The following is a 24,686-nucleotide window of genomic DNA, read 5'->3' as shown; positions in this document are numbered from 1 at the left end:
AGTAAATTTCATATGATGAAGTTTAATGGGTCAATTCAATGGTAAATTACGATAGTCATCCACTGGGAGAAAGAAACCTAGATAGTCTGTAACAGTTCATATCATTGCCTTGAGGATACAGGGAACTTAAGATAAAATTAATGCTTTTCTACAGAAAATAACTGCATTTTCTTCAAGAATATCTTGCTTGTAACTTATTTTTTTTTAAGATTTATTTATTTGTACATACAGAACTGGGGTACGGCCAGAGGCTGAGGGGTGGCGAGAGGCTACACCAGAGACAGTGGGGAGCAGAACAGGCCGATTGACGAAGTACACTGCTGAGGGGAGCAGTGGGCAGGTCAGGAGAGGTCTGCCGCGTCATGTGGTCACCTCTGGGGCAGACGGGAATCGAACTCATGCGTCAGTGGCTTTAGCTTGTCAGTACAGTGCTTTAACCTGCTGCACCACCAGGGAGGGCCGTAACTTAAATATTTATAGAATTCAGTCTCAAGTAAAAGTTTCTTAGTTTAAAATCAGTATTTCAGAGATCATACCTGATCATATTATCCTTTTATGCCATCTTTTTACTACTCTGCTTGAAATTATTTTCCTACTTTATCTTTTTATCAGCTGTCTCCCTTCACTAGATTTCATCATTAATAAAGTCTTATTTGTTGGCCTTAAACACGACCTTATCTAACTTACCTAACTTGCTTACCAGGATACTGACTAAATGTTTTGTTAGAAAAATCATAAAGACAACAGCTAACACTTTTAAGCATTATTTTAGAATAGCCTGACTCTGATGCTATAAGATAATCATCATTTTATTCTCATTCAGAGCTTAGTTTGCCTATTATCAGTCTTCAGTTTTTTTACTTCTAAGTATTGTGTGGCCACTTTTTATATCAAACATCATGAATAACTCCTAATTTAGTCTAAGTTTTCTATGAAATAAATCTAATGGCAGAGTTCTCTTTGCAAGAATAAACACGAAACAGAAAATATCCTTTAGAGTGGAAATTATCTAAGTAAATTGCAATACTTCCTACAACATGATACTGCAGTTAAATGTCCTTGTAGTTCTCATTCACATAAAATCAGTATCTCTCAAGTAGGAAAAATAAACCTCTCTTTGATTAAGCCATTGTAAACAGATTTTTCTTTTACTTGCAGCTGAAAAATTCCTGCAATAAGTCAGTGATTTTATTTTGTTTTCCCTTTTTGAAATCAAGCAATTGTTCTTAAACAAAGACTAGACTTGTATATATGCATCAGACCTATTGTCATGTAAAGATGATGTAAGATGTCAAAGGCAAGAAATAAAATCAAGAAATAAAAGAGACTGTACTCCTTTCTAGAAAATGAGAATGGGAACTATTCCTTCTTTCAAAATGACCCAAATTGGCAGTCATAACTGATGTGAATGAAAGTGTTTTTTATCCCACCCAGAATGGGTTAGGAACTCAGATCATCTGTCTCTTTCAAGTGGAAACCAAAACCTTTCAGAATTGTTATTTTATTTGGTATAGAGATGACCCAGAGTAGCATTAAAATACTGACACTGATTAAAACAAATTAACAGGGTTTATTTATTTAAATGTATATGTGTGCTCCAGGTCAATGTTGGGCAGCATCAAAAAATAAAGAACAGCATTCTTATTCTTATTTGAACACTAACTACCCAGTGTTCAGGATGTATCAGTTAAGTCAGTTCAACTTGATTCATTTAGCAAGATTTTTTTTAAAAGAGAGAAATGACTTTTGGTGGCAATATCCACTAAAACATATACAGAAAAGGCAAACAAAAGTAAATGTCACTGAAAGCAGGCAGGGCTATTTATTCATTTAAAGAGATATTGCAAGCCTGTTTCATGCCAGACAAAATTCCAGGTACTGTAGATATGGCAGCAAATAAATTGGAAAGAAGATCCTTCCCTAGGAGCTTAACTACTGGTGTCAAAGACCTAAGGGACCACTGAGTAAATGTTAAGAGAGTGACGGCACTAGAAGATACATGAAGTGGGGAGAGAAGGAGAAAGTGACAGGATGTGAGTATAGGTACTTCTTAAGACAGGGCAGTTAGGGAAGTCCTGACATGTAACAGGATCCTACATGAAGTGAAGGCATGAGATGTTCAGGAGCAACAGCAGGAAGATCAATGTCAACAATGCAAAGGGTTTAAGAAATAAGGTACTCAGATCCTCTAGACACAAGAGAAAAAGTCTCCTTGTTACAGGGCAACCTTTGCTTGTGAAGTTCATTCAGGGCACCCTTTTCCTCTAACATTCCTAGTAGTTTGGGTCAGAGGAGGATCCTGGAAAGTATAAACACGGGATTGAGACCATACTCTTTGAAGGTCTGTCTTTGAAATGTATTTACCTCTGAAAACTGATGAAGGACTTGAGGCAGGCTCTCACCATAGCTGGGACTAGAGGCATCACTGTAATAATGATGGTGTTCATATGAGGTGTTTAAAAACTCTGGACTAGATGAGCTTCCATAGTGAATTAATGTCATGGAGAAGAGAAGAGGCCTAAGGACTGAGTTACCGGATGCACAATATTTAGAGACTAAAAAGAAGGGATGAGAAAGGAAGCTGAGAATCATAGTGGCTAGGGAAAAGGGAAGCCAGGAGGATGCCCGCTCCCTGGAGCAGGCATGGGAAAGGGGAGTGGTGGCTGTGTGCATGACACCGTGGGCTCAAGCCTGTGCCCATGCATGCAGAGCTGTGGTTACAACAGGAATGTTACACATGAGAAGACCAGAATAAGGCCAACTGAAGGTTTAGGGAGAAGAGAAAGAAAAAAAGGAGAGATCATTGGTATACAGTATTTTTAATATTACTTTGGTTTGAGTAGTGATAGGCTTGTTTCAGAAGAAGAAAAATTTGATAAGGTAGAGGAGGTGTACCTGTAGGGAGTGGGCACACCAAGGGACAGGCAGGGTGCCATGGAGAACTGAATGCTGGGAGGACCACAGACAGCCCGCTAGAGTCAGGAAGGGAGGTCAAAGCCTGTGTGCATGAAGGAAAGTGGGCTACTGGCCTCAGCTGGTAGGAGGTGCAATTTCTCCACTGCAAGTGTTTATGTTCTCAGCAATACAGGCAGCAGCTGAGGTTAAGAACAGGCAAGGAAAGCAGCCACATAAAATCTAGAACCACAAAAATGTCAACTGTTCAAATAGGAACATGTTGTCATTTCAAATAATGAAGCTTTCGCAATTTTTACTTTGGATTGAAAACTTTTAAGGTTAGTATTTTGTACTTTTTCCAACTAAACCTCCAGGGATTTATTTTGTAGCTCGCTGAGAAGATTTAATGAAATAATTAGCCTTGAATGTCGAGAAACACAAATAATAAACATATCTTTCAACCTGAAATTATAGGTTAATCACACCTATTCTCTAGCTCCTAATGAAATTAAGGACAATAAATACCCATTGTGCTAGAATAATGTGTTTTTCAAATAGTAGAAGAAATTAATATAACCAAACACGATGCTTGCTTGTATTAGATTGCAGGGTGTCAGATTTCATGATATATAAATAAAATAGAAGAATTTCCTTTCTGTGAAGCAGAAATGCAACAAAAGAATAAAAAAAATTCTGATAATATAAATGTTATCTTTATTTGAGAATGTAGAAATACTTAAAGTATAACAATGGCAGCATTAATCAGGTAGGTGAACTAGCCAGATACCTAACACATTTAGGCAAACATTTATGAATGGGGTAGAATCTGAAGGAGGCCAATGAAGGTAATACTTATTGATTGTGTCATATAGTACTTATTAGTACTGATGGACCAACCATATAAGAAGAGAGAAATTAACAATTTTCTGAAAGTTACTTCTACAGTTCTGACAGTTTCTGAGCAGAGGACATAAAAAGTAAAACATGTTATATTGGTGTTTGCTCAATATTTAAAAGGAGTGCTCAGAGCATCTGGTAAAGATTTTCTTAGCAAAATATAATAAAATACATTTATCACATGTTGAGCTATAAATAAGAGCCAAATAGTATAGTGGGTAATTGATGAATCACACAAGCATTCTAGAAAAGGAAGATCTCACGGGCACTTAAATATCTGTGAAACCAAGGTTTAGCTGGGAAATGGAGTGATCTCGCCAAACGCATGCACAGGAAGCAAATTAGATTTGATTAAGTATTGCCCTTGTCACTTCAGGTTTAGGGACAGGATAGGAAGTGTGAATGGTGTTAACTGAAAAGTGGTCATGGTGGCATTAAAGAGGAAAGGAAAAAATACAGATTTAATTTGAAATAGCTCATTTAAATATCGTGTTAGTGCTTTAAAGAGTTTATAGCAAAAATTCATACATGGCTATTTCAATAGATAAAATTCAGTTTCATACTGAAGAGCATTGGGTTTCAAAAAATAGTCTGTTTTGTAATCCAGTTTTTAACCTTTAAAAAAAATCAGGAAAGTGACTCTCTTGGTTAATGGAAGAGAAAAACTAGAAGAGAACCACATAATGCAAAGTCAAAGCTGATTTATATGTAACTAAATTGAACTAAACTTACTTTTAACTTTCTTCTGAGGGACTGAAGGATAATATGGCATTTAAATGTTATTTAATAAATATACTATTTATTTGACCAGACAATCATTTATTTTTCCCATTATTTTAAAAATAGGAATTCACACAGATATACTTGTGTCAGCCTCATTTTTTTACACAAATTCTCAAAGATAATATATAAAACAATTGTGTGTGTGTGTGTGTGTGCGTGCGCACGTGTGATATGTGTGTCCTGAGCTCCTTTATTTTGTTTGTTATATGGAACTTGTCTTTAAAAGTGATTAACTTGGTACTTGGTTTATGTAAGTGAATTTTTTTCATCTAATCTAAGTGAAAGTGCTGTAAAACCTTCTCACTTTTCCCCATCATTTGATCTCTCTCTAATTTTGTTCTCTTCCCCTTTTTGTTTCCCTCCACATTGACTCATGCACAGTGATATTAAAGGACAACAAAAGTGTGGTAACTGATGTCTTCTTTATTTCTAGAATAAATATGAAGGAGGTATGGTAGGGGACTAAAACGGGACATCTATCATCGGTGCTTATGAGTTGTTTATGAGTTCCTACCCCCAGAACTGCTTTCCCCCTTTTGCCAAGAGAAGGAACTGTCACATATAATTTACTGAATAGAAAATCAAACTGAATAGCTGCTGACAGAAACATCATCTGTTCTTATAGTCAAACATTTTATAAACATACAAGTTATTTAGAAGAAGTAAGCACACTCAAATATTCAAGACTCCAAAGTGGATGACTATAACATCTTCCTAATAACCTGAAAACTATATGTAAAGCAGTAAACCATGCCACCCATAATGCCTTCTCAAATTGGTGTTGATGTGACATTAAAACTTTTTATTACCAATAAGCTTTTGGACACTCTATTAATAGAAAATGTTGCAAATAAATATATATGTAAGCTCTTACATATATGTATATATATGTGTTTATATGTATGTGTGTGTATATAATATAATTAATAATTATATTTGTCCTATGCTAACTCTAAACTTAATGACATTTTCGTATTTTGAGTAAGCTTGGAAGAATGGCCATGTCTCTAATGGGAAGTAAATCCTCCACCCAGATGTCTATAAAAGATGGTTGGATGAAAAGGAAGGTGTAGTTCACCCTCCTTCAAGGTCTGTGCCCCACTTTATTCAGTGGTGGCTTTGAATTAGTTTGGATTCAAGCCTGAGAGGAAAGGACAAGTCCTTACTGAATGTTAACGGTTGGGGATGCCCCAGAGGGAGCCCCCTAAAGGAAGATGCATTAGACAGACTTCCTACATGCTGCCTAATCAAAACAACAAATCACAATGTTCATTTTCATTTTATATATGTAAAAGGAGAAAAAGCTCCTCTTGTATGATTTGACCATTCAGATCCTAACTTGCCACTGGCTATGAGAGTGTCCACAGGCTGTCATTTCAGCCCCGCCTGAAACAGCAGAACAATATGCCAGATACTTCTTTTGTGTTGTTATTGTTAATAAGGAAAAATGGTTTAGAAAGTCAAATAACTTGTGCTAAAACATAAAAAATAATTATCTTGTGGCTGTTAAGACAAGAACAAGTTCCTAACTAGCAGATCTGTACTCTCGTCACTGTGCTAATTCTGTCCAGTAAACAACTGCCACAAAGATACACAAATGTTCTGATTTCAACTATTTCCAACTTTTATAGGGTGGCAAGGGGAGCTGTGCCTATTGAGATCTACTCTCTGACAGGGAAAGAATGAACTCTGAGTCCTCTACCAAACTGCTCAGTGTGAGCAGGAATGAGCATGTGCAGGAGACTGGGGGGACAGCTGGTTTCAGTCCTATGTGCCCCTCGCAGTGGTACGGTTTCCCAAGTGTGGACTGACCCTGGGATTTAAAGGTAGGATGTGATCTTCATAGAGAAAGACCCTCAACTCACACCAATCACTTAACCTTATGCAAGATAAGAGTCAAATAGGAGAGTCAGTGACAGGGTTAGCCCACTGTGCTGAGCTTATTACTAAGACACTTTTCAGTAACTGTGTCCATATATGTTTTGCCTTATTCACCAAACTTAGAAGCTAACCCCAGAATAAGATGTTAGCCCACCGTGTTGCTGAATTTTCCTTAGCTATCTGGAATCATATGAAATTTGCTCAGACGTACTACATGAAAGGATTCCTCTCCTAGCCTGATAAGTTTCATGACAAAACAGGGCCACTGATATGAAAAAGTGAATAAGGACAATGAAAATAATAGACGATGTTCTTGTCAATCAAATACAACACAAATTGCACATTAGAGGGCAATATTTACATGGCCGTATTTTAGCCCTGCTTTACAATCTGTTGAGCATGAAGACTTCTAATGCTCAAGAACATAGTCAAGCAAAGTAGCAATAAGGAGAATGTAGGGAGCAGCATCTTGGATGGGAGGGTAGTAATGAGAAAGGTAATTTGAATGCTATCCACAGCCATATCCTCACTATTAACAAGTTTCAACTACTTGGTGACTACAGAAATAACATTGCATAAAAATAAAAAATGTCAAGAAATGGCACCAATGAAATCCGGAGCATTTAAAAGGATGCTCTAAAGTGGGTGAGAAGTAGCAAAGGGCCATCCAGCAATCATGTCAACAACTATGATAGGAAATGGCTACTGGCTTGTCCAAGTTGTTCCAACTGCTAGAATGAGGAGCTCAAAATATGTCAATTCTGTGAGCAGACTGTGGAAGGAAGGTCTCTGCTTATTGTTGCTGGCTGTAGAGGTGCAGTAAGCTGTTACACTAAAGACCTATAAAAGGTATTCTGCCACCTCTTAGAACCACAATCACCTGACATGCTGAAGTGAAGTCCACTGCTTTGCTCTAGAAAAATATTCCAAATTTTAATTTGTTTGAAATGAATATCAAAGCATATGTAAAAAGGAACATGCAAGCCAATGCTCTTAGTTCCCAGATTAAATTTGTAATTTGCATTGTTCGTTGAATTTTAGATTTTTTTTTTAATAAAACGGCATCTTTTTTTTTTTTTTGGACACTTTAAATTCAGAACAAAATAACAGCACAATACACAACCTTCAAAACCTTTATTCGTGTGGGAGGACAGGTTTGAAACTCTCCTATTCTGCCTTAGGAAAGACAGCAAAGAAAATAAAACACACTAGCTTAATCAGCAGAGGGCACAGCAGGTGGGCATGGCCACTCAGCATTGCTGGGGAAAGAAATGGGGAACCCTGTATAGAGGCACTATGCCAGTAGGAGAAATTCCTGGTCTTCTACTTCCATGGGAGATGAATTGTAATCCTCGTTCCCCTTGGGTGGGGGTGGGAGGGTGGCCAGCACTCGGCTCTGTGGCTACCACATCATCTTCATCAGTACCCAAACTTAGCTTGACTGGAGGGGGCCGGGGGATCCTCAAGTGAGAAGCCACAAGAGAGTGGCACAGCACCACGAGATCTGTGACAGCCTCTGCCTTCTGCAAAGTCTCTGAGGTGGGGTTGTGTGTTGGTCTCCAGGTGGTTTGGGCCATCATGTAGCTCTGGAGAGCTGACCTGAAGTACCTGGGTATGCATGATCTGTTCTGCAACAGCTTAAGGGACTTGATTGGGAAGAAACTGTTTTCAGTTACCAAGGAGGACCTGAGGCTGCCTGAGGTGCAGAGGACAAGAAAAAAACAGAGGAGAGCAAGGCGAACTTGGAGAACTTCTGCAAACTCATGAAAAAAATCATGGCTAAGTGAATTGGTGGTGGGAAGTCCATGGGGATTACAACTGAGATGAAAAAAAAAAGTATAAAAGGAAGAATGATGTAGAAAAAAATAAGAGTACTTTAAAATTTTTAAAAGGAAAAAGAAAAATATCTTGGCTAGGAAGGCTGAGAAAATGACTATCTCCAAGAAGCCGGTGGCACTGTGATTAGCACCTATGGCTGGACAGCCAATGGGGAGAGATTTTATATATTTCAACTTCTTGATTCTTGGTTGCTTAGAATGCAGAGTGAAATGAAAATCCAATGCACCTTAATTCCAATATGGTTCTTCCATAATGCAAATATGTGTTCACATTGAAAACATTTGAATCTATCTTCATTCTAGGAAGTCACATAAGGGTATATCTATTTATAAAATAAAGCCAAGAAGAGTTTTAGTCTAACATAATGCAAAGCAAATGAACAAAGCATGCCCACATGCTCCTAAACTTAACACCTCGCTTATCTTTAGACAGACACCCAAAGTTGCCCCGACACACTTCCCATGTCCATTCCACATACCAAGTTCAAAGAAAGACATGGTGTATACAGGAGATAGTATTCTGGGAGGAGGAAACTGAATCTTTCACTTGAAATCCAGCCCTGCACTGGCTCCCAAGTTACCTCTGCTGAACCACAGAGGGGCACCTGTTCATGGGACCCTCTCTCCACCCAGTTTCATCACCTTGGTCACCACCGCATAACTATTGTACTATAGAGCGTCCCAAGCCCTAGCACAGGGCTCAGTACATTCTAGCTACCCAATAATATTCAGTGGCAACAGCAGCACTACTCTCTCAGATAGTAAGACCTTCCTCTGATAGTTCATGATTCAAGTATCCATTAATTAGGTCCTGGAGAGGGAAAAAGGAGCAAGAGTATAATAATTGCATCTCGCCCCCTTCCTCTTTCCTTGAAAGTATAGATGTCTTCTGAAAAGGGTTAAAACTCTATCAGAGAGATCCTGAAGAATCTCCTAGCCAATTCAGGATGGCCACCAAACTTTCATATGGTGACATCCATAAGTTTTTGGTCAGACATGACACCCACATTGGAGGAGGGTGAGAATCCATATTATTCACTTTTTTTTTTTTTTTATCAAACCACTGAGTTATTTCATGAATTTCAGAGGGTAGTATGTATTTGTTTTAAAAGTTAGTGACTACAGAGCTGTACCTTGTTTAGATACAATCAGTTAGGGTCAGTAATGGGATAAAGGTCTTCCTTGCCACATCATATCTCAGCTGTAAACAGTAGTGAACCTATGAGAAAGTAACCTACAAAAGTCATTCTGAGTAAGCACTAATGATCAAGTTTTAGAACAAAGTTAATAAATTCTGCCCTTACACCTCCAGAAGGTAGGGCACACAGGATAGGCACTACAACAAGTATCATTTAAAGAGGTAATATCATTAAGACTGTAAGTACATTTTGAAATGTATTATTTTTCCTTGATAAGTCTATCATGTAAATCTGTAATTAGGGACTTCTAAAATAGCTAACTTTTTTTTTTTTCTTAACACACTATGCTGTAATTGTCTATTAAGTCAATGAGTACTTGGGGACTCCTAAAACTGCTGATTACTTGCTTGCTTGTATTTTGGAAGAACAAGTACTAAAGATTCCTTATGAAATTAAAAATTCGCTGTTAGCTGGCTAAGTTGACAATCTTTATTTTTTCATGAGAAAGACATCTATCCACCTTCATAGTTATTGTTCCATATCTGGGTTATAATTGTATTAACACTTGTTTTATAACCTAAGTGAATTTCAATATCTGACAGAATAAAATATTTCTAGTTATACAGGGCCCCAAATGTTCATCAGAGGGCTTTATTAGTCATTCATTTCTTAATGCAGACATAAGTATTTTATCCCTCTTAACAGGACAAACCCCCATGTTGTTATATTTATATATTTCCTGTGTAATGAATCAAATGGAATAAAACTGATTTATATCTTTTATCAAATTATATTCTATTATGTTTATTTTTAACAAATAAATGAGGAATTTTCTTGAGGTCTTTAATATAAATTAAAGAATACATATATAGTCATTATAATTTGTATGATTAGTCTATTACCACACACTAACTTTACAAGTGCTTCATTTAATTTACTTTGTAATTAAGCATCATAATTACTTCCAAATATAAATCAAAGGGAAGCTAAAGAAAGAACAATGTCAAAATTCTTTAGACATGGAAGCCCGCTAGGAAATCTCCTTTTTCTGCCTGTCAGTTTCCTACTTATGAAAGTTTCCTCTGTTGACAATGAGGGGAGAGTGTTTTGACTAACGCCTCTCCTTCTGAACCTGACTACACTAATTCCATAGCTACTATTCAAAAATTCACTTCATGAAGGGTGCAAATGAACCAAAGTAGCCTCTAAAGGTTCATAATGTTTTGTCATATGATTAACCAACTCTTAGACAAAAAAATACAATAAAAATCTACTGGAAACTAGAAACCGGACACTGGAGAAACAGTGACAGATACAACTCTCATTGTCTTCCATCCATGAAGCTAACAGTACCATGGGGATTATTGACAAAAACAAAAAAACCAAACCAGGCCAAAAAAAAAAAAAAAAGGAAATAGGCAACTGAAATAATTATATATAGTGATATGCACTGTGAAGAAAAGGTGGAATCGAAAATAATAGTGGTGGTTGTTCTGTTAATAACAGTCATGTCAAAGGGACCATGTCAAATAAATTCATTCTATCAGATGAGCAGATAGACCATGCTAGCTGAAGAAGACAGCATAGCTTGGAATGGGAAGAATGTGTTCAAGAAATTGAAGGAAAGGGGCAATGGAGAAACAAGAGGTGAAAGCAAGATAGGCAGGTGAGACAATGCAGTCACATTCTTTCTCTCTCTATGTATTTCCCCCCATGTCTTCATTTACCCCCTCTTCAGGCTGGAACTGGAGTAGGTACTTATATATGAAGATGAAGCCCCCAAATAAGAGTGGGGCAATGGCCAGCTATTTACTTTCATAAGTATACTAAGGAGTGGTATAAAAGGCAGCAAGTGTCACAAGGCAGCCACTGGTCATTAGAATACAAGGTTAAAAATCTGCTTTGGTACAACCTGTGTGGAATAGAAAAGGGAGAAAGTTATTTCATGCCTCTGTAAGGAAGCACAGGGTAAGTAAGTAAAGCACTGATGTGAGCAGAAGCCTGGAGTCAAGCTACAAAAACCACATAAAGACCAGGACAACTCATGGTGGAGAAAGCATGAAAGCATGAAGTCCTTCCAACCTGAAAAGGACTCCTCTTTATGGAAAGGGCTGCAAAGGAGAGGTGCCATCCATTCCTGAAAACCCGGACTTGGCACTACCATGGGTCCCTCTAAGGTTGGGACCTCACAATCCTAGGCTGATAAGCCGTCTATGTAAACAGGGAATAATAGAAGAAGACTTATATGATTTAAAAAGCACACACTGAAGAGTCCAGACAAATCAGGAAGTATATTCTCAGCAGGTCCAGAGACTCACCTCTGTCTCTACCAAGTGATGCAAAAATAACAATCTCCCCAAATCCCCACCCCACAATGAAAGGATGGACACAATGGGTTTGAAGGAGTCTGTCAGTTTTACATTCCACATTCATATCTTTGTTGACTCCAAGGATAGAGCAGTTTCTAGGTTGGCTCACAGCAGTTTCTAGGCTGGCTCAGAGTTTCTGCAATTATGAATCAAATCCTCTCCCCTATGTCTTCTTGTTTTTATATTCAGGGAGAAAGAGCGGCTCTGCACTTCTCCAACGTGTGACACATGGTATTTGGTGTTCATAGCACAAATGGTGAGGCCAGGCAACCTGATAGGATAGGATGGTCACCTGCATAGAGGATGCTCTCCTCACGGTGCTCAGTGACCCAGTGTGTCATCATCCCACAAGCCACTAGCTCGTCATTGCATGGTTTCTGTCAGTTCAGAACATTTCATCTGTTCCCTGATGAGTACAGCCTATTAGTTACCAAGGGTAAGTTCAAATCCATGTTGGACTTTAAAAAGTGGCTCTTTTGTCCAGTTACATCTACCTTATTAGAGGCAATGGCAATTTCGTTATTTCTATGTCCACCTTAAAACATTACCAAAGCATGCCCATGTAATCAAATAATATTCAGTTTAACTCTCACTTCTGAAAGTTTTTTTTCAAACAAGCACTGAAAGGGAAAAGAGGATTAAGTAAATGCAGAATAATTATATTTATAAAAAACAGACATTTAGGAAACAACAATTGGACAAATATTCACTGAGCATTTCAGTCCATGAAGCAAGTAACCAAGGCTGAAGGAGGGAAGATGACTAAACACATTCAAAGAAACTGGCCTATTTGCAGACTGACATATTCCATTTGGGCCCTTCGAGCACTCCCTGACATGCATTTACCATTTGCAGCAGCTGCAAAGAATATAAGCAGTAAAGGTGAATAAATCTGCTTTTGAGGACCTAGTATTCTAAAAGGAGAGTCACCCATCCATCCGTTCAGGGACTATCATGCGAGGTTCATGACTGTAAGGTTGTGTGGCGGTGGTACTAAGAGACAGAAACAAGTAAGTGCACCAATTCATGGCAGTCCATGAGAACCCCCATCAGGCAATGCAGAAAGCAGCTAAGGGTTAAAAAAAAAAAAAGGTAGGGCTGCTGTCTGTGGTCTTCTGGGGCAGAGGCATCTCTGGGAGGGGGCATCTGAGCAAAGCCACAAGGCTCCCAGGCAGTGGAACAGCAGAGGCAGTAGCTCAGGTGGGGCTGGTGTGTCAGGGCAGCCAGCACTGGGTGAGCAAAAGACCAGTGAAAAGTCCTGCTGTGCAGGTAACCTAAGTCGGGTTAAGACCTCCAGGTGACTGGAGCACTCTGGAAGGAATTCTGTGCAACATTGGAAACTTTTAGGTCACCAGCTCAAAAGTGGCAAGAAAAAGGTAACTGCAACACAACAGAAAATAAGACAAAGTACCACAAGATGACAAGGATGAAGAGACAATTCATCATCCCAATGACATCAGACAAAAGTTTGGAGATGAGCTGATACTTGACCACAGATTAGCACTCTGCACTAATGCTAGCAAGATGGTAAAGATCCTACCCAGAGGCAGAGAGGCCTCCGTGTAGACTGAGAAAGGAAGCAGAACTGAAGAATGTACCGTAGCCTAGACTAAGGACAGAGGATTGGTAAACAGAAGAGAAAGCTCAGATGCAAAATGGTTATCTATTTAACAATTAGGAAGTCACTGAACAACAGCAAGGGTGATTTTATTTCACTGGTGGTATATTTACAATTGTGATATTGTGATGTATAATGAGAAACGTGTATTAGCTTTTCTTTGCTGGCACAGATTTTCTAAAACCCTTGGCATTTCTTGTGATGAGAGCAGAAAAGATGTTTTTGTTATGTTAATGAGGTGAATTTTGGAAAGCACCTAAGGATGGGGACTAGTTGCTACGGGAACCAGCCATGTGACTCCAGAGTTGGAACTTTCAGTCTCATTCTTAGACCTCTGGGGAGGGGAGAAGGAACTGGAGATTGACTTCAGTCACCAATCATGACTGATTTAACCAATTGTGCCTCCGTGATGAAGGCTTCACAAAAATCCTAAAGGACGTGGTTTGGAGAGATTCTAGACTGGTAAACACCTGGAGGTGGTGGAAAGTAGCATCTCAGAGAGAATATGGAAGCTGAGCTCGCATTCCCACATGCGTTGTTCTACCCATCTCGTCCACCTGGCTGTTCTTGAGCATAGTTTTTCATAACAAACTGATTATTTAGTGCCTGAGATGCTGTTCTGAATTCTGTGAGCCACTGTAGCAACAGCTTAGGTGAGAAGCTGGGCTTGTATATGAAGGGGAGTGGCAGCCTTAGAGGGCTGTGCCCCTCATTTGATGCTATTTCCAAATAGTTTCAATCCTGAGTCCAACTCTAGGACACCCAGCTGGCGATGGAGAGTTGTTCAGTGTTGGCGGGAAACTTACACTGTCCCTAATAATAATTAGGGACACAATCGCAGCAATGTATTTAGATTTGTTTTAAAGAACAGCAACATTCTTTTGTTCTCAATTTAATGGGGCTGATAGGACCTCTTTATCTTAAATCTAAATCAATAACTCTTTAGTACTTTGAACTGTCTTAAATATTATTCAATATCCAGTTAGACATCAACAATCCCTTTATGGATATGCAATTATAACGAGAAAAAAAAATACTGATTTTTTTTTTATGCTCTGGAAATAACATCAACTCAATTCCTAGATCAAGAAAGCAGTGCCAGAAAGCCACTGTCCCTGTGCTTCCCTTCCAGCCCTGTTACTTAATGAATGGCCACCAACCACCAGAAAACTGAACATTAAAGTATGTAATCTCATAAACCTGCAAGTCTCAGAGACAAAGTGATTTACCCAAAGTTAAAGAATCAGTCAATGCAAGATGCAAATTTAAATGTGGACTCCTAAGTCCACATCTTCTTGCTTTTTAAATTTTCTTAATTCTGAAAGCAGTAAATATTAGGTATTGCACTGCCTCAAAGAACAGGCAATCTGTGAGTATATATTCAATAATATAGTAAAAGAAATGAACTTGATTTAAAGTAATGCAACATCAAATATGATCAGGATTACAGTTTTCAACTAATGTGATGAAAAAGATTGCTAAAGGCAATCTTACAGGTAATATAGTTTTATATCTTTTAAAAGCTTTTCAGGAAATACAAATTATAACAAGAAAATCCTGATGACTTAATGCTAAGAGCAGAAAAAGTCCACCAGGAAGGACAATGTATGTCAGAAACCGAACACTAAACTGCCTTTACCACCCAATAAAATGCAGGCTAATCTGGCAGTGGGTCCAGGGGGCCCAGGCGAGCATCTTGGCCTGGGAGCGGTGGCTAAGGAAGTCGCCATCACCTGGCTACCAACTTGCACTTTTCGCAGTTGAATGAGTGGGAACATTAAAGTGTTCACTCTCAAGAGGCTTTGCAGCGACTTTTTCGAGAATTTGTATTAAGGCTTAGTGACTGAATATTATGGTTTTGGCCAAAATATACTTCATTTGTTTACCTTGACCTTAGCATGTACTATTTCCTAATTCAACTGTGTTTAAGAATATATTGATTAAGTAGCATTAGCAAAACTAAAAGAAACTAAAGGAGTATCACTCATCTAGAAAAACAAACTTTAATACACGTTAATGAAAACTGTATGAGAACTGACAAAGTTTTAGGCTAATCTATGCATTTTCCATCTCTATTTCTAAAGCAATCACACTCTCTCTCCACTGGCTCAGAGCCCCTACACTCTTTTAAAACCAACTCAACACCATTCTAAATCACCCATTGGAAACCACTATTGCACTCTGCTCACTATCTAAAGCCACACATAAGCAAATACACTTAGACTTTAGAAAATATGAAGATGAGCAAAGTACAGATTATGAAGGGCCTTGTTATCATGCCAAGGAACCTCAAGTTAATGAAAGAAGAGACTATGAGGAGAAAATTGGGCTTATATGGAACACTAGCGAAAGAAACAAGAAAAGACAGGCATGAAGTCATTGCAACAGTCAATGCCAAATTATCAAGCTTTGTTGTTGCTGGAGCTCCTTGACCAATCATTTGCTTATGTTTTCCAGTGGAAAAAGAATTCAGTGGCAGATAAATAATAGAACTAAAAATACTTTTGAGGAGAATTGTGTGTGTGTTATTTTAACAATAGGGCATTGGTTGATACAGACTGAATTAAATATAAGCATATCTTAAAATTTATGTATTTCAAAGTTTACTAAGATTAAAGATGCAGATATGAATAATTATGAATGACAGGGCTAACCACACAATCTACAGTAAACCATGTTAATAACGATTCACCCAAATTCATAACAAAAAATGCAAGCACAGCAGCAACAGAATATCATTCACAAATGAAGATAGACAATTCAGCTACCTTTATCCAAAATTGTAGGGATCCCAATTATTTAAGTGTGAGTTCACAAAACAGAAATTTTTGTAATACTGCCAAGAATTCAAGGAAGTTAAATTTAAAAATTGAATTAGAATGTTTGGGCAAATCTAGTCACATAATAATTTTAGCACAATTTTCAAATTTCATAATCCCTAATAAATTATACAACCCCTTTATGTAAAAATAAAAATCTACAGAATGTTGTATCACTTTCTAATGTAAGTAACATTACTGGACATATATTATGGTAAGGTACATTTTGAATGCATTCATTTCTCTCATTTCATCATTATAAATTTAAGATAAAAACACTAATATTAATCTCATTTTATAGGTAAGGCAACATAGAGATTCACAATGCTGAAAAAACAGTGAAGCTGAGATTCAAGTTCAAATTTCACTTTTAACTGCTAGGTTTACATTTCCTCTAAAACTTGAATTTTTAGATCTATGTTAGGCTCTTAGGAGAATCTGTGCAACTCACTAACTAGGAAACTATATTCTGTGACTCACAACTAGGACGAGAGCTCAAACAGTGCAATGCCATTGGGAACGCAGAACAAAGATGAGTTCTAAAAAATTGAAAGAGAATTAGAAGAATTGGTGACAGGTGGGGATGAGGAAAAGTTAGGAGGGAACAGAGTCCAGAGTGACTCTGCATAGCAAGTAGGAGCTTTGGAAGCAAGCAGGAACTCCAGTAGAAAAGCATATTGTCAACCTGGATAGAGTTCAGGTTTGATCCATAGTCTCTGGGATTCTCATGAGATTCTCAGATCAAAAGCCCAGATAGGCAGCTTGAAAAACTAGCAGGTAATGGGTAAGGAGAGGAATGAAGAGAACTGTCCCTGCAACTAAAGTGACAGTCATTTTTATCTCCACCGAAATCATGCCTGTTTGAGAAAGTTACTAAAATAAATGTGTGTGGTGGTGGCTGGGTTCTGATGAAAGAGTTGGTTAAAATAAATTAAGACCCATCTTCCTGGCATGCAGGGATGTGAAGTCAAAGAGAATGAACACTGAGATATGAGCACAAATGCATAAAACTTTTCCCCAACATGCTACTGATCACAGATTCTCTATTCTGCATAGTATGTACAGGTCCTATGCTTGCTAATGCACTGGAAGTTGACTGAGGACCTATATCTTATTATAGTTTTTGAAGAACACAGTACCGTCTTAAAAAAAAAAATCTATTAAGTAAGAGATCCTTCTCACTTCTACAAGAATTTAGGGAATTCTTTCTGATGCAATTTGGCTTTTCAGAGCCTTTTAAGTTTAAGCATGATTAAATTTGCTCATCCATATTAACATATAACATGCTAACTTCATCCCCAGAAGCCAAAGGAAGAAGCATAGGAATAGAGAGTGCTTACATATATGTTATTAATCATGTCAGTCTAATCTGATCAGAGGAATACTTTGGACAAAGGAAAACACTATTTTGGTTCAAGTTTCATTAAAATTTAGAGTGATCAATTTTCTCTGAATAGCTAGAAACAGAAATAATAAAGATAATATTTACAATATTTACAACTGAAATCCTTAATTGCTAAAATTTAAAACATTTTTATTTTTCTAAAACTTTTTGACGCTTATAAAACAAAACTAAGATGGAATGTTTTCAAAAAGCAAAATATACTCCAACTAAAAACAATGGCTAAAACTAGACAAGTTCAGACCTCAGTTCTTACGCTTAAATGTAAGAAATATTGATTCCACTGTAAATGCTGTTAAATAATTGTTTAATGGTTGCAGCTTTGCATTTACATAGAGCATACTACCTGAGGTTTGTGAATAGACAACTTTCAATGAAGCAATAATAGTGATTAATCAATTTATTTGATACTTAGCATTTAAACATTTATATAGACATGACAAAATAGCATTATGGTAGGAATTGAAGTATTTAAAAACAACAAGAACAAAATACTCACGATATGGCACTTCCAGTGGATGTCCTGTTACGTCACACCACCCAATGGGGTGGATGTCAGGACTGTCTGCATCTATCCAGTAGTCATATTTGTGGTCCCAGCCATCAAAATGAACCTGTTGAATAATTATTATTATGGAATTACTATAATTCTGTCATTTCACTATTCCTGTATCAAAATAATTAGAAATACTTTTGCATCAAAATTATTTTGATATGAACTATTAGATCTTTGAAATTGTATCAATCACACAGTACAGAAAAGCAATAAATAAATTTTATAAAACAAAAACCTTCTAATTTAGCTATTAAAGGTGATGTGCCAACTTTTCTGAGAAGCATTAAACAAGTTGGGAACTGGAAAAGAAAATCTGTCTGGAGTGGACTAGAATTTGAAGAGATGGTCAATCTATTTTCTCAAATAAAACAAATACTACCTTGTTGAAAGAACACATCCTATCTTGATAGGCACTTCAAGAATCATGTCAGCATCATCAATAATAAGAGTCACCAACTTGACATCAGTACAGCCCTGTCTTGATGGGAAATACATGGATCAAAATATAGAGAAGCAAAAATTTTAAAACCCTGATACCTGAAGACAGAGAGAGTCACTGAAACAATAGAAGACACCAGAGTGTGCTACTCAAGTGTATGGATTTTAATAGCAATCCTAATAGTTGTGTATGGTATTATTTATGCAGTAGCTTTTTTAAAAAAAAAATTACTTATTTATGCATACAGGAACTGAGGTGTAGGCCAGAGATGCAGTGGGTAAGAGGATTCATCAGAGACAGAGAGGGGAGCAGAACAGGCAATCTACTGATATACACTGCAGAGGAGAACAGTGGATGATAAAGAAGTCTGCTGAGCCATATGGTTCACCTCCCTGACTGAGGATTAACCTTGAGCTGCAGTGGCTTCAGATAGCTTCACAGTGCTACACTTTAACCTTTGCAGTTAGCCCCAAATGCAGCAGTTATTAAAGGACAAGGCACAAGTTTCTACCAGGAAATCTGAGGTGTTATAGTCTAGGTTCAGCAATCTGATTGATTATCACTGCTTCACATCTTCAACACACACACACACACACACACACACACACACACACACGGGATTACTTCTACCCAACTCACACTCCTGGTCACGACAGAGTACACTTTCATAGTAATGTGTCTAAAATTGGATTAAATATATGAAGGTTTTAGACAATAGATAAAAGTAGCAGAAAATGCAATCCTGATATAAGGGGAAATACCCCAGAGGAACCCTGAAAGAATATTAAAGACGATTTCCTGATAGAAACACAGGCAGGAGAAACAGAAGTCAAGCCGTGCTAAGACATAAACTGCAGTTCAGAGGTGCTGATGCACTTAGAAGTCAGAGGACAAGCACTGGAGAGGAGAGAGCTTCAAAGGAAAGCTCCGGAAGTCTACAACGGTTATCCACAAGGCCATAATCCAGGCTGGACTGTGCATAAGCACAGAGACTTCATGAAGTCAAGTAGAGGGCAGCTGATATAAAGCTGAGACTAAAATAAATACATTAGGGGCCACACGCTACTGAGAGAGTGGCGACCCCAGAATAGAAAGACCTCCTTTCCCCATACTTCCTTGAGGATTTGAAACACCACAGAGGTCATTCTTTTGAAGAGACATATCCTAGAATAAAGGGTACTAGAGATCAGCCCTAAAAAAGGCTAACGTAAAGCCTCAACAAGATTAAGAATGACCAGTAATTAACTGACTGACAGGAAAAAACTCCTCTTTTTAAGAAGGGAAGGAAAATAGCCCCAACTCTGAACACAAAGTCCAACACATAATTAATATTTATTTGATATGAAGTAAGCAAGTGAGTATGATTCATACTCAATTTTTCTTTAGAAAGTAGTCAATAGAAATAGATAATCCAGATGCTGTAATTAGCAGAGAAGTACAGCAAAACAGCTATTAAAATACCTTCAAAACTTAAAGGAAAAAAGGTCTTAATGAGTGGATAAGGAATCTCAGCATGTAAATGGGAAATACCAAAGAGGAAAAAAAGAAAGGAAATTCTGGACTGAAGAGAAAATATCTGAAATTTAAAAAATGTGCTGAGTGGGCTTAATAACAGATTGGAGAAGTATAAATAAGGATTAGTGAACACAAAAACAGATACATAGATATTATTAGATTTAATGCATACAAAATAAAAGTTGACAAATGAACAAAGCTACAGGTACTTGTGAAATAATATCAACTTATCTGCATGTAATTGGAGTCCAGGAAGAACTGACAGAATGAAGCAGGAATATTATCAAACACAACAAAATATAAAAGGAATAATTTTAAAAAACACATCACTCTATTTTGGTAACACCACTTTAAAAGCTCAAGAAGATGACAAAACACAAGCATAAAAGAAACAAAGGAAATAAAAACTAGGCAAACCACAGTCCACCCTCTGAAAATGAAAGACAAAGGGAAAATCTTGAAAGCAGCCAGAGAACACATTAACATGTAACAGAACCGTGAAGGGAATGTTGGCCCACTTCACATAAGAAACAGTGAAGACAATAAAATGACATCTTTAAACCACTAAGAGAAAAAACTATCAATCCAAAACTTTATCCTAAAAACTAACTTTCAAGGAAGAGCAAAGTGGAAAATTTTTCAGATAAAGAAAAACTGAAATAGTAACCACATATATATTCACACTGTAAGATATTTTGCAGGGAGCATTTTAGGCAGAAGAAGGTGTATGTTGTCTTACCACTTACAAAAATAAGAACAAAGTTGAAGGGTCTTTTCTATCTGGTTTCTACAATTATTATAAAGTTCCAGTTATTAATACAGTATTGTATTGATTTAAAAATAGGCAAATACATTTTTGGAACACAGTACTGCACATAAATTAATCTACATACACAGATATATATTCCAATATAAAAACAGGTGATACACACAGACACATACACACACACATATACACAAGGTATACATGACAAGTAATATATAGATTTTGTGCATTCCTTTTGATGAGTATTGAGAAATACTTTTCTTATATAACTAATCAAGATTTAGAATAATGCCAATATCAAGAAAAGGTGGAAAGAAAGCAGACACAGAGACCAATGGAATAGAATTGAGAGGCCAGGAAAAAACCTACACATCTTTTCACAGCTGATTTTCAACAAAGGAGCAAAGAATATACACTGGAGCAACAAACGGTGTTTGGAAAATTGGACTGCCACTTCAAAAGAATGAAACTAGACCACTATCTCACACCATACACAAAAATCAACTCAAAGTGAATGAAAGACTTCGATGAAAGATCTGAAAACATAACGTACACAGAAGAAAACAAAGGCAAAACACCCCATGACATAAGCTTCAGAATTAAGATGGGTCATACGTTCCAGCAAAATCGTGCTTCATGGAATAGGACTTTCTATTTCAATTTTTGTACCTCTGTCTGAAAATTCAACTATGAAGTTTATATTTAAAACAAAAATGTAAAAGTGCAATATTTCAGAAATTGTTTGGAAGATACAATGTTTTTAGATACTCTAATATAAACATCTGTCCCTTCAATTGACGAGGAAATGTTAATTTGTCTTTTCCAATGCTGTGTATAATTACTTACAATGAAACTTTGGGGATTAAAAATAACCCCTTCTATTTCAATTATGTGATTCCCACTTCACCCACAAGGGCCATCTAAACTTGAAATATATAACAAAATCTCTTCCCATATATATTTTTATGAAAGATATTTTAGTATCTTTGGGTTTTCTCATCTCTGCAATGAGAATACCATTTTAAGAATTCTAACTTGGTTAATAGAGAAGATTGGCATTTTAAGAATATTTATAGAGTCCTTCTGTAAAGCAAAGAAAACTTTTGAAAACCAAATTATCTTCAGCATTGTATGTTATACATTTATGAATTTCACATGTTATTGTTTGCATAAAGCTGAGAAAATATATAAAATAATCTTTCTCAGATGTCAATAGATTAGAAACCAAAGTTCGGATGATGGAATCAACCACTGCCTCCAGTTCTTGTCATGAATATACAAGAATGCTTTCTCATAGTATTAATAGTATATGCATTCGTTATTAATGACAAGTAACTAGTAAATAGCATATACATTTGTTATTAATGACTGGTAATGCAACTTAGACATGTAAAACTTAGTCAACGTACAAAAAGCCAAGGACAATGTCGTTGGTGTAAATCCAAAGCTATCAATCCTCTGACACATTATTTTCTTGCTTTTACTTTTCATTTACTGTCCAATGACCACACTGGGGCCTCTCTATCTTTGAGCTTTGTCACCATGTCTTAGCCACCCTCTCTGCCTCCCTGACTCAGTTCCATGGCTAGATATTGTTTGGCTTCAAAATCCAGTGGCTGAGTACGATGCTGATAGTAATCACCATTTGCTGCTGCTCCATTAGGCAGCTGGAAAACAAGCAGTTAAATTTATCTAGGAACATCTGTGCTAACTGTAATGTTCTATCATGATTTTATTAGCCTGAGTAACTATTATATCTGTTCCTGTATGTGGTTTTTAAACATTTTATTTCCATTTTAACAATCTTATTGAATGTATGTATTTTATTGTCACAAGTCTCAAATCTATTTTAAAGACTTAGTGATAAATGTGCTGTAAGCATATATAGGACATTAACTTATCTAGGAAGCTCTACTGTACCTATATTCTATTAGCTTTAATTGAGTAATTTTCATTTACTTAGACAGCTTTAAGTTTCATTGAAGAAAGAACTGAGTTCTGATATTTCATGCTAATGACTATTACACATAATTATTGGTGCTAATAAGGCAACAGCCAATCTTGGTTCCCATGACACAGGCTCGCTGTGGGGGTGTGGGTAACACAGCCGCAGTACTGACTCAGACATCTGTTTTGTGGCAGGACAGGAATGCTTGTGTCAGGCCTTCACACCCCATAATCTGAGGGCAAGTGTTGGGTATGGCAGGTTTCACTTTTACTGTGTGCGTATATATTCCAGGCATAGCTGTGAAATACATACACTCTCACTAAATGTTCACAATATAGTGTTTTCAAAGATGATGAAAAGGAACCACAGAATAGTTAGAAAAGGTTTTCTGAGATCATACTGCAAATAAATGGCAGACCCAGAACTAAGCTGAGAATAATTTACATAATGAACAATGTAAGAATACAGCTGTGAGGATTTTTGAGATTATAATGCTGAAGAAATTATTTTTGCAGAGATAAATCATATTTTTAAAATATAAAAATACATTTTATAGGGCCCTCCCCGGTGGCGCGGCAGGTTAAAGTACAGCACTACCAAGCTAACACCACTTCAGCAAGAGCTCGATCCCTGCCCTGGAGGTGAACCACATGGCATGGCAGACGTCTCCTGACCCAGCCGCTGTTCCTCTCAGTAGTGTATCTTATTGATTTGCCTGTTCTGCTCCTCACTCTGACGCTGGTGAATCCTCTCACATCTGGCCTGTACCCCAGCTCTGTATGCATAAATAAATCAATCTAAAAAAATACATTTTATAATGAAAATAATAACACAGGGCTGCAGTCTAGAACTCTTACTATTTTACACTTTAAATATAAATTCCACATTGAGTGAATCTGCTTACAAGTTATCCAGGTAAGAATGGAGGGGGAGGGGGCAAAAAGGGAAAGGAATTTTAATAGAAAAGTGTATACATATTAAAAATTTCACTCGTGGGCCCTCCCTGGTGGTGCAGCGGGTTAAAGCACAGCACTGAGAATCTAAAGCCACTGCCGCATGAGTTCGATTCCCGCCTGCCCCGGAGGTGACCACATGGTGTGGCAGACCTCTCCTGACCCGCCTGTTGCTCCCCTCAGCAGTGTACTTCATCGATCTGCCTGTTCTGTTCCCCGCTCTGCCTCTGGTGAAGCCTCTCACCCCCCCAAGCCTCTGGCCTGTTCTGTATGCACAAATAAATAAAACTTTAAAAAAAAAATTCACTCGCATATTATCCCCATTTTGCTATCTAGATACATAATAAGCACTGTGACATGTGCACATATTCCCAAGTTACTGACACTGACTTGAAAATGTGGACTTCTCTCCTGGCCACACGCCTGAATTACTGCTATTCAGCAGTAGTGGAACTCACAGCTTCCACACTTACTCTTGACGAAATATTTCAATTCATTTTCCCTGCTAACCTGTGTATAAAGCTATTTGTTCATTCACAAAACAACTGTCTCCACCTTCCTTCTGGTCCATTCTTATAACAAATATTATAGAAAAAGCTTTTAATTGTTAAATTGGAAAATTAAGGTTTCACTTTGGCTATTCTAAAATTTGTTTCACTTTTTAAAGTCATGTTATTTCTTAGGCAGCAGTTTCCAGAATTTATTAAGCAAAATACCAATCACACCCTGCCCCATGAAGATTAACTGAGTCAGAAGTTTAGAAATGATGCCTAGAAATCACATTTTATAAACACATTCTTAGATTATACTGCAGAAGGTGGCTTTTGGATAAATTAAAAAAAAAAGATTTATTTATTTATGCATACAT

General features: G+C 37.2%; 1 protein-coding gene across 1 annotated transcript in view; it reads right to left on the bottom strand.

Annotated features, from left to right (window-relative positions):
• Nucleotides 1-24,686, bottom strand: part of L3MBTL4 (l(3)mbt-like 4 (Drosophila)) — a 346,888-nt gene that overhangs the window by 157,243 nt on the left and 164,959 nt on the right. Inside the window, exon 12 of the mRNA XM_012725775.1 lies at nucleotides 18,141-18,255. Within this exon, the coding sequence (XP_012581229.1) occupies nucleotides 18,141-18,255 (115 nt within the window). The remainder of the gene's footprint in view (nucleotides 1-18,140; nucleotides 18,256-24,686) is intronic.

This window comes from Condylura cristata, unplaced genomic scaffold (genome assembly GCF_000260355.1).
Source record: "Condylura cristata isolate star-nosed mole 26May11 unplaced genomic scaffold, ConCri1.0 scaffold00016, whole genome shotgun sequence".
In the NCBI taxonomy this organism is placed as follows: Eukaryota; Metazoa; Chordata; class Mammalia; order Eulipotyphla; family Talpidae; genus Condylura; species Condylura cristata.
Note: the sequence above shows the minus strand (reverse complement) of the source record. Positions and strands in the feature narration are given on the sequence as shown.